Genomic DNA, 11,825 nt, shown 5'->3' on the forward strand with positions numbered 1-11,825 from the left:
TTGCCACAGTTCTTCTGGATTTAGTCTGTCTCAGTTTGCTCTGTTTCTTCGTGTCATATATCAAAAATGTGTGTCGTAAAATACTTAAGTATTTTAATTCTTTACCTATATTTTCTGCGACACTTCAAACCATTAGGTTTTATCCATTTTTGTCAGCAAAATGATTTTTATCATTTAAAATATAATACAATTTAGTATGATCACTTATTTTTCTTCTATGTTTTTATAAGTGCAGGTCAGAAAGAATAAGTATGTTCTGAATGATGAATGATGAAGGAACATCGCAAAAGTTTTATGAAACAATAAAAGCATTTAATATAATGCTTTTAGTGTTTAAAATCACTTTTGTAAAAAATAAATAAATGATTTATGATTTATGAAGGATCATGTGACACTGAAAATTGAAGTAATGATGCTAAAAATTCAGCTTTGCATTACATAAATGAATTATATTTTAAAATATATTCAAATAGAAAATGGTTATTTTAAAATGTAATAATACTGTTTTTGCTGTATTTTTTAATCAAATACCTGCAGCTAAAATCTTACAAACACTTTGAACTGCAGTTTACTTAATGGCATTCATTAACCATGTTAAAAGCACAGTATTGCAGTGCTTGTATTTATTTATTTATTTATTTATTTATTTATTTATTGGCCTTAATACACTTAATGAGACATTCTGCGTTTACAGGACATCCTGTTGTAAACCTTCCGTTTGACAGATGTTGTCAAAAAATCCAGATGTAACCTGTTAATCAAACCCAACTCGCTCTTTTACTAGAGGACATCCAGTTCTCATAGCCTATTGATTCATTGTTGCAGTGATTCGCACTGATATGTCCATTGTGCTGTTTTGTAAAAGCCTCTCATCTCTGACATCAGTTTTCCAGAGCAGTTTTCCTCGTGAAGGGGCCGAGAGTCCGATGCCAGTGTCTGTGGGTCAGGCTGTGCATATGGATATTTGTGGCGTGCGCTAGCGTCTTCACTCGCATGCTGTGGGTGAGGCGACCCACTCACGGAGCGGGAAAAGCATGCGGGTTGCTGTGGCAACAGAGTTCCTGCCACCCCATGTGATGTGAAGAAGTGCGACTGTTGTGACATATTATGTGCCGTTCGCGCTCTCTCAGCAGCATTGCAGCCAAATGTGCATTAGTTTCAGTTGTGTTTGGTAAATCTGTGAATGTCTTAGTCAGTGATGGGTGAAAATTCATATATGAAGTGCATGGTTTGTCTATACACTGAAAAAATATTGTATACAAACAATTTTTTACTCAGAAATTGCTGGTAAAGTTCGCAGATAATTGCAAAGAAACAGCAAGTAACGCTTTTGTTTTCTTGCAAAATATACTCTAATAGTCTTTGTTGTATTTATAACTTCAAGAAAAACAATTATTTACAATGTAAACAGATGCAAGTGCATTATATTGTGGCTTGTAGTGGTAATATTAATTAATTAGTTAATTTATAAATCATTTATAAAATTATTATAAGTGTTAATGACTATTTTGTGCCATACTTTACAGAAAAATGGCATATTTTTGATGTACTTTGAAGACCTGACATTTTAAAACCAATCAAGTGTAAAAATGTGTATTCTGTGTAAAACAAAAAACTATATGTAATTTAAGTAATTTTTGTGTAATATTATATTATTTGTATTTGCACAATATTTTTATTTTAGTAATTGTATTTGAAATTAAACTAAATTTAAAAAAAAGTAATGTTGCCTTGGCACCTAGCTGAGACAAAAAAATATATATTTTATTTTAGTTAACATATATTTAACATATATAGTACGATTGTATATTTTTATCTTTGTATTATTTTTTTATAGTTTAATTTTAAGTTTAACTTTTATAATACGGTATCGAATTTGTTTTTACTTATAAATTGTTAATTAAAAAATGCAAAAAATATATACATATACTTATTTATTTATTTGTTTATTTATTTATTTATTTGAAAAATATACTCCAATATTTTTTTTATTCACAAGAAACATTGTTTATAATGCAGAAAGCTGGGGCATGTAGTGGGAATATTAATTAATTACTTAAATTATGAATCATTATAAAATAGTTTCAAGTCTTCATGACTATTTTGTGCCATACTTTACAGAAAAATGGCAAATTATTGATCGTCTTGCGTTTGATTCAGGATGTTATGAGCGTGTAGCTGGACAATGTTCATTCTCAGAGATGTGTTCATTAGGATTAGCCTTTAAATGTTGTGTAAACGCTGCTTTTTATAGACTCCCGTGGTGTGGAGGAAAGGGTTAACCGAGACAGTGAGGTAATCCATCAGCCACGGCCCGCAGATAGAGCCAGTAATCCGGTTTCACACTCGCACAATCCACCTTCCTTGCTCCTTGTGGCCCACACACATCACTGTATGTAGAAAAGACAGAAATAGAGACAAACACGTCTGTCCTAGTCTGAACCGGAAGAGTTGGGTCCATCCTGAAGACATCAGAACAACCTGAAGTGCAGTAGGAGTCAGTGCTTTTGTTGCTTATTCAGGAATAATCTCCAAACGGTTACTTAACTCATGGATTTTGCATCCTTGTTTAATTTTTGTGAACATGTAGAAGACCTGAAAATGTCATGTCTATCTTACACCACATACAGATTTTATTTTATTATTTATAATTTTGCATTATATTATTACAACCAATTGTATTGTATTATTTAATTTATTTTTATTTAATTATTTATTTTGAGATGTGAAGCTTGTGTTAATCATAGTGATTCATTGAGTTTATATTTTATTTTATTAAAAATAATATAATGCATTTAATTTTTTATAATGCTGCATTATATTATTACAACCAATTTTATTATATTATTTTATTTTTATTTTATATTAAGTTTATTTTATTGTATTAAAATTATGTATTTTATTGTTATATATTGTTTTATTTTTAAGATCTGAAGATTAGTTATTCAGTTATATTATATATATATAAGTATTTTCTATATCTGAAGCTTAAGGTTATACAGTGATTTTTGAGTTTCTGTTTTATTATGTTGTGTTTTAAATATTATTTTATTATTTTTTAAGGATCTACAGCTTACTGTTTATTGAGTTTTTAAATAAATAATAATGTATTTTATTGTTATATATTGTATTAATTTTTGGTATTTTTAGATCTGAAGCTATATATATTATGTAACTATATTATAAAATATAATTTGTTACTGTTTTATATATATATAGTGTTAGTGTTATTCAGTGATTTGAGTTTCTATTTTATTTTGTTGTTTTTTATTATTAATAAATTAATAATAAAACAACATAAAATAAAATGTATATAATATAAAAAAAGTAAAATAATATTTAATAAAATATATTATTTTATTACTTTTTTTTAGGATCTACAGGTTAGTGTTGTTCACTAGTTTTTTTAAATAAATAATAATATAATGTATTTTATTGTTATATTGTATTAATTTAAATTTTTTTTTTTAGATCTGATGCTTGGTGTTATTCAGCGATTTACTCAATTTATTTTTTATTATTAATAATGTATGTTAGTTTAAAAATTTACACTTTTAATAAACACTCTTTTATTATTAATTACTTTTATAATTTTTTTTTTGAGATCTACAGCTTAGTGTTATTCATAGCAATTCTCTAGGAATGCATGTAGAAATTGTAAATGTTTTATATCTCCATGAAATCAAAGTTGAATCTTTTAGTTGGTTTTGAGGTTATATTTATTAGTGCATTCCTAAAATATATATTAAATATAAAGGTTTACTTTCCATATGTATTTAAAATGTAATATTTTCTGCAATTCCAGAAATATTGACTAATAAAAAAAGTGACGCCTTTGCCGCAACTCCTTGATTTTGAAGTGCCTTCATTAATGTCAAGTGCGTTTGCGCTGTACTGTGATGTAAACTAAAGCCATATAGTACCGTAGGCTTTCTTTCCGACAGATGACTGATTAGGCAGCCTAATTATTGTGGCTGAAGTCAGATTTGTTTTGGAAAAAGCAAGCCCTTCAAATGAAAACATGGTTTTAATAAAAGGTCCTTGATTCGCCACATGCACATTTGAGCTGTGTTGTTTCACAGATAATCGTGACTGCTTGTGTCTCTGTTCACAGGTTGTCTCGGGGACACACAGTTCTGCTTCCGTTTCCGGCAGGCCGCAGGCAGGAAGACGTCACTCGGATGTTTCCTCGAACACTTCGACCGGGATGCGCCGGTTTGTCTTAAGGTCAGTGCTAAGGATGTCAACATCAACCCATTAATGAATCACTTAACCTGTTAAAGACTTTTGCAAATAGATGACATTATAAAATGTGCTTGTTTTTCTTCTTTGCACAGAGAGATCAGGGCTATTACTACGGGTATGTGTACTTCAGACAGGTGCGAGACAAGTCGCTCAAGAGGGGCTACTTTCAGAAGGTACGACCAAGATGATTTATCCCTCACATGAAGCTGATGTCTCATGTTGATCAGGGATTTGATGAATTTAAAGTGACATCTGGTATTTGTTATAAAATGCAGGTCGCCTCTGGCAATGCGACAAACAACTCCAGTGAAGCTTTTTGTGTCTCATCTACCCAAGAGCTAATTCCTGGCCCTTTAGTTCACATTATAACTTGGCTACATACACACTGGAGCTAATTTCAGCTGCTTAAAGGAGTAGTTCACTTTCAAAACAAAAATTTACAGATAATGTACTCACCCACTTGTCTTTCTTTCTTCAGTCATAAGGAAATTATGTTTTTTGAGGAAAACATTTCAGGATTTCTCTCCATATAATGGACTTCTATGGTGCTCCCGAGTTTGAACTTTCAAAATGCAGCTTCAAAGGGCTCTAAACGATCACAGCCGAGGAAAGAAGTGTCTTATCTAGCAAAACGATCAGTTATTTTCTAAACAAAATTACAATTTATATACATTTTAACCTCAAATGCTCATCTTGTCTAGCTCTCTGTGCACTGTGTAGAGATTTAAAAGTATATAAATTGTAAGTGTTTTTATAAAGTCGTTATTTTCATTAGATTGTTTCACTAGATAAGGCCCTTCTTCCTTGGCTGGGATCATTTAGAGCCCTTTTAAGCTGCATTTAAACTGCATTTTGGATGTTCAAACTCGGGGGCACCATAGAAGTCTATTAAATGGCGAAACACCTTAAATGTTTTCCTCAAAAAAACATAATTTCTTTACGACTAAAGAAAGAAAGAAAGACATGAACATCTTTGATGACAAGGGGGTGAGTACATTATCTGTAATTTTTTTGTTCTGAAAGTGAACTACTCATTTAAAGAGACCGTTCACCCAAAAATTATTCACTTATCATTATTAACTTACCCTCAAGTTTTTCTAAACCTGTGTGATTTATTCTTCTGCTAAACACAAAAGATGTTTTAAAGAATGTGGGTAACCAAACCAAATTAGAATTCCATAGTATGGAAAAATGTTTCTGACTCCTAACGATATATTGAAGTCTTAAGAAGCAAATCAATCAGTCTGTGCAAGAAACTGAACATTATTTGCAGCATCAATACCAGCAATACCTTGAGTGACTTTAAAGAGAAAAAAAACATGTCAAAATATTAAAATTATTAGAAAGTTACAGAAGTTTAAATTTACTGTAAAGAAAATGCACTGTACACAATTTTTAAAAATGTATACAAAATTAATGTTTTACATAACAGGTTTACTCTAAAATTAAATTAATACTGAGAAAATCACCTTTAAAGTTGTCCAAATGAAGTTCTTACCAATGCAAATTACTAATCAAAAATTAGGTTTTGACATTTATGGTAGGAAATTTGCTAAATATCTTCCTAGAACATGATCTTTACTTAATTTCCTAATTATTTTTGGCATAAAAGAAAAATCTATAATTTTGACCCATACAATGTATTTGTGGCTATTGCTACAAATATACCTGTGCTGCTTAAGACTGGTTTTGTGGTCCAGGGTCACAAATGCTTATTGTTTAAATGGTTGTGTCTCTCTCTTCTGTATGCGTGGTGCAAGAAATCTAACGTTTTGGCTCATTAGTGTTGCTGGAAAATCCTGCAAAAAAGAACCTATAATATACCCCAAAATTGAAAATAATACCAAAATATTGTGACTTGCACCTGCCTACTTTATTAACTCCATAAACTGGATCACGATATAAGCTAAGCTCAAACAATAAGCCCAAAGATGCTTATAATAAGTGGACTTGGCAACGTTTCAAGAGCGTGCTCTGCAAAGCAGCTTTTCCGATATAGAGTAGTGTGGTTAAAACTGCTGAAATTAACAAGTCTTTGGTCACTTTTGGTCAAAACTAGTGAATTCCAAAACGTTGCAATGCTTCCGGTTGAGGTCAAAAGTTTACATCCCCTTTCTGAATCTGCAAAATGTTAATTATTTTACCAAAATAAGAGGGATTATACAAAATGCAGGTTTTTGTTTATTTAGTACTGACCCGAATAAGATATTTCTCATAAAAGATGTTTACATATAGTCCACAAGAGAAAATTATAAAATTATAAAGACTTTTATGTGGAATGGCTCACAATTAAGTGGTGTTTTTAGTCAAGAAGGAGTCTTAAATGGTTTTCGCTATGTTTTGGTTCCCATGTCCTTCCATTAAAACTGAAATTTGCCCCCAGCCAAGATGAAGCGCAGCACTGAACAAGTCCCAACACTGCATCACCGCAACAGAAGTGTGAGTCTGATCTATCACCAGCGAACGTTGTTCACACCCTAAAAATAGAGGCGGAGATTACAGGGGAGATCTGGAACTTTTCAAGAGCCTTTAATTCTCGTTATTTTTGAAGACGGCGAGTATTTCGACACCTAAACACCTTGACACAAGAGCTTTTGGGGGCTTTTGCTGCCTTGCAGCTTCTTATGCAATGCTTGAGGTGATTCATTGCACTTCAATAAAACGTTGTGGTTTGTGACATGAACGGACACAACCCGGATTGTTTTCTCTGCTAACAGAACCATGTTGGTTACTCTAGTTTCCTCACCACTCCCTACTGGTTTCTGATGCATTTGAGCAAGCATGAAAAATGTACATTTTTGCTTGTTAAGCCTGTAAAGCATATGCATATTTAATATGCAAAATTTTAATGATCAGAACTTTTCTGAAAAACTTGTTGCACGATTTTAAGTTTGTTTGTTCAACTCTCAATCATTATTGTAATGCAAAATTAATATCAATATCTGCACTGAATTGCATATTTTTTTCTCTGTTTGAATAGAGTTGAGCTGTGTTTCCTCTATATTCTCACTTAAATCATAATATATTAGCCATACAAACCTGATGTATTGAATATGATACTTTAATAGAGCTGCCATACTCCAGAAATGACAAAAATCATCATTGATGTGTCATAAAGGTACCTAATGCACCATTTTGAATGTATGCTAGTGTGAATGCACTGCATCGTATCTTCTTTTCTGTGCTATGGAAGAAAAAAGGTCATAGCCGAATTATTCTTTTAATATCTTGTCTGTTGTTTTGGCCTGTATCTCGAGAGGACTGTTGAAGCTTATGACGTTTCTCTCATTGTGTATGCATGTGTGTGTCTCTCTCCTCCAGTCTCTGGTCCTCATCAGCAAGCTGCCCTATGTGACCTTTTTCCACTCTTTGCTGAAGCTCATCGCCCCAGAATACTTTGAGAAACAGGAGCCGTGTTTAGAAGCCGGTGAGTCATGAAAACATGGACTACACACTGAAAAACTGATTATGTATTAACAGATTAACAGTTATGATGATAACAATTACATTAGTGGTGTTTGCTAAAGCATGCTTCATTATTACTCTTACTCACATTTAGAGTTAGGAACATTTTAAAGCCATTATGCAACTCATCCTGCATGTTTTCCAAGTGATTAGATGCTTGTATGGTGCACAAAAAAACAACCACCTAAACCCTGGCAACCACATAGCTACTGTTCAATCTTGGCACCAGAATATCATGCACCTACTAACCACATGGCAACACCCCCCAAAAAACACTTGGCAATTTCACAGCAACATGCAACAACATCTCAAGGCACCTTAATTGCATAGCAACATTCAACAAAGACTCAGAGCACCACAGCAACTGCATAGTGGAATGCAACAAGCCTGGAGTCTCTTAATAATGACATAGAAACATGCAACAGTGAGCTCAGAACTCAGAACACCTTAGCAACTGCGTAGCCACATGCAACAATGAGCTCAAAACACCTTAACAACTGTGTAACAAATTAGCAATTACATAGCAACATGTAACAACTCAGAACACCTTAACGGCTGCGTAACACCTTAGCAATATGCAACAACAACTAAGAATACAGTAGCAACTGTAACACCTTAGCAACATACATTAACAACTCAGAACACCTTAGCAACTGTGTAACACCTTAGCAACATACAACAACTCAGAACACCTTAGCAACTGTAACACCTTAGCAACATGCAACAACAACTCAGAACACCTTAGCAACTGTGTAACACCTTAGCAACTGTAACACCTTAGCAACATGCAACAACAACTCAGAACACAATAGCAACTGTAACACCTTAGCAACATGCAACAACTCAGAACACCTTAGCAACTGTGTAACACCTTAGCAACATACAACAACTCAGAACACCTGAGCAACTGCGTAACACCTTAGCAACATGCAACAACAACTCAGAACACCTTAGCAACTGCATAACACCTTAGCAACATGCAACAACAACTCAGAACACCTTAGCAACTGCATAACACCTTAGCAACATGCAACAACTAAGAACACCATAGCAATGTGTAACACCTTAGCAACATGCAACAACAACTCACAACACCTTAGCAACATGCAACAACAACTCAGAACACCTTAACAACTGTAACACCTTAGCAAAATTCAACAACTCAGAATGTCTTAGCAAGTGCGTAACACCTTAGCAACATGCAGCAGTGACTCAGAACACCTTATCAACTGTGTAACACCTTAGCAACATACAACAACTCAGAACACCTTAGCAACATGCAACAACAACTAAGAACACCATAGCAATGCGTAACACCTTAGCAACATGCAACAACAACTCAGAACACCTTAACAACTGTAACACCTTAGCAAAATTCAACATCTCAGAATGCCTTAGCAACTGTGTAACACCTTAGCAACATGCAGCAATGACTCAGAACACCTTAGCAACTGCGTAACACCTTAGCAACATGCAACAACAACTCAGAACACCTTAACAACTGTAACACCTTAGCAAAATTCAACATCTCAGAATGCCTTAGCAACTGTGTAACACCTTAGCAACATGCAGCAATAGCTCAGAACACCTTAGCAAAGGCATAACACCTTAGCAACATGCAGCAATGACTCAGAACACCTTAGCAACTGCATAACACCTTAGCAACGTGCCACAACAACTCAGAACACCTGAGCAACTGCGTAACACCTTAGCAACATGCAGCAATAACTCAGAACACCTGAGCAACTGCGTAACACCTCAGCAAAATGCAACGACTCAGAACGCCTTAGCAACCGTGTAACCTTAGCAACATACAACAACAACTCAGAGCACCTTAGCAACTACATAACACCTTAGCAACATGCAACAACAACAACTGAGAACACCTTAGCAACTGTGAAACACTTTAGCAAACTGCAACAACTCAGAATGCCTTAGCAACCGTGTAACCACTTAGCAATATGCAACAATGACTCAGAACACCTTAACAACTGTGTAACAAATTAGTAACTACATAGCAACATGCAACAACTCAGAACACCTTAACCACTGTGTAACACCTTAGCAACATGCAACAACAACTCAGAACACATTGGCAACTGCATAACAGCTTGGTGAAATGTAACAACGAATCAGAACACCTTAGCAACGGTGTAGCAACATGCAACAATGACTTAGAACACCTTAGCAACTGCGTAACACCTTAGTAAAATGCAACAACTCGGAACGCCTTAGCAACAGTGTAACACCTTAGCAACATGCAGCAACGACTCAGAACACCTTAACAACTGTGTAACAACTTGGAACAACATCTCAGAATGCCTTAGCAACTGTGTAACACCTTAGCAACATGCAACAACAACTCGGAACACCTTAACAACTGTGTAACACCTTTGCAACAACAACCCAGAACACATTAGCAACTGCAAAACAGCTTGGTGAAATGTAACAATGAATCAGAACACCTTAGCAACGGTGTGGCAACATGCAACAATGACTCAGAACACCCCAGCAACTGCATAACAACATTCCTCAAATATAAAATTGTATAGTTTGAATGTCATGTTGGCTAAATTTGGTTTATTGCTGACGTCTATTTACTAATGTGTATTTGTGTATTTGCATTGAAGCGTGTAATGACATTGACCGCTGGCCCACGCCGTGTCCGGGGAAGATCCTCACGCTCCCCATCATGGGTGTGGTCATGAAGGTAACATGCTGTTTTTTTTTTTTTCTCTGAAAGATACTAACAAAGGGTTTAAAATTTCTTTGCACTTTATTAACGGCCCCTGCCGTCTGCTCTCCTCAGCTGCGCATTCCCACGTGTTACGACAAGCCTGGAACATCTCAGCTTGTTCAGTCTGCACCGGTATGAATCTCACTGCCTCTGCATATTGCTGATGTGTCATATTCAGCAGACTTGTGGTAGTTTGTTCTCATGTTAATGAGTCTAATCTTTCATTCACAGAGCGACAGTCTGGTCTCCATTGTTCTGCCCACCGTCCATGAAGTAGATCTCTTCAGGTAAAGCACATTTATTGTGTGCTAGTGTGACTGGAACATATTGTACTGTATTTTATACTCATTTGCAGTGTTTGTTTATTACTTGTCCTCTGGGGCCTCCTGTTGGCAGCTGAGAATAGTGCAAGTTGTTCACATACACATACAAGTCTTTTATGCTCACCAAGGCTGCTTTTATTTAATTAAAAATACAGTAAAAACTGTAATATTATGAAAAGGTTTTACAATTTATTATAAGTGTTTTCTATGTGAATACATTGTAAAATGTAATTTATTCCTGTGATGCAAAGCTGAATTTTCAGCATCATTACTCCAGTTTTCAGTGCACACAATCCATTAGAAATTATTCTAATATGCTGATTTGCTTCTTAAGAAACATTTCAGATTATTATCAATGTTGAAAACAGTTGTTTTGATTCATATTTTTGTGGAAATCGTGATCCTTTTTGTTTTTCATGATTTTTTTTAAAGAATTTTAAATGGATGTATTGTGTAACATTATAAATGTCTTTACTGTCACTTTTGATCAATTTAAATTAATGCATACTGTCATAATAAAAGCATTAATGTTTACTAAGACTTGTGCATTGCACATTATATGATGCTGAAGAAAACAAAACCAGTTATTTTCAGCCTCCAAATAATGATCTGTTCTGTAATTTGTCATAATATCTTGTTTCTTGTGTTTCAGGTGTTTCCATCCAGTGTTTTTTTCATATACAGATGTTATGGGAGCTTGTGTTGCTCGGTGAAGCATTAGTGGTCATGGCTCCTTCACCTGCAGAATCTTCAGACACTGTGTTGGCATTGGTCAGGTACAGCAAATAATAATATTTATAATAATAATAATTAGTTTCTTTTAAATTAATTTTATCTTGATGTACTAAAAAATAAAAGAAAATTAAATAAAAATAAAAATATATTATATTAAATAAATGCTGTACTTTTTAATGTTTTTTTTTTATCAAAGAATCCTGAAAAAAGTATCACAGCTTTCAAAAAATTAAGCAGCATTGATTTCCAACATTGATTAATAAATCAGCATATTAGAATGATTTCTGTAGAATCATGTGACACTGAATACTGAAGAAATG

General features: G+C 34.0%; 1 protein-coding gene across 1 annotated transcript in view; it reads left to right on the forward strand.

The window, feature by feature from the left end:
• The window catches only part of dennd6a (DENN/MADD domain containing 6A), a 37,167-nt gene that overhangs the window by 5,566 nt on the left and 19,776 nt on the right, over window positions 1-11,825 (forward strand). The window contains 8 exon segments of the mRNA XM_073826374.1: window positions 4,115-4,227; window positions 4,338-4,418; window positions 7,567-7,672; window positions 10,341-10,420; window positions 10,520-10,579; window positions 10,679-10,734; window positions 11,423-11,438; window positions 11,440-11,551. Coding sequence (XP_073682475.1) covers window positions 4,115-4,227; window positions 4,338-4,418; window positions 7,567-7,672; window positions 10,341-10,420; window positions 10,520-10,579; window positions 10,679-10,734; window positions 11,423-11,438; window positions 11,440-11,551 — 624 coding nt within the window.

The sequence above is a fragment of the Garra rufa genome, chromosome 20 (genome assembly GCF_049309525.1).
Source record: "Garra rufa chromosome 20, GarRuf1.0, whole genome shotgun sequence".
In the NCBI taxonomy this organism is placed as follows: domain Eukaryota; kingdom Metazoa; phylum Chordata; class Actinopteri; order Cypriniformes; family Cyprinidae; genus Garra; species Garra rufa.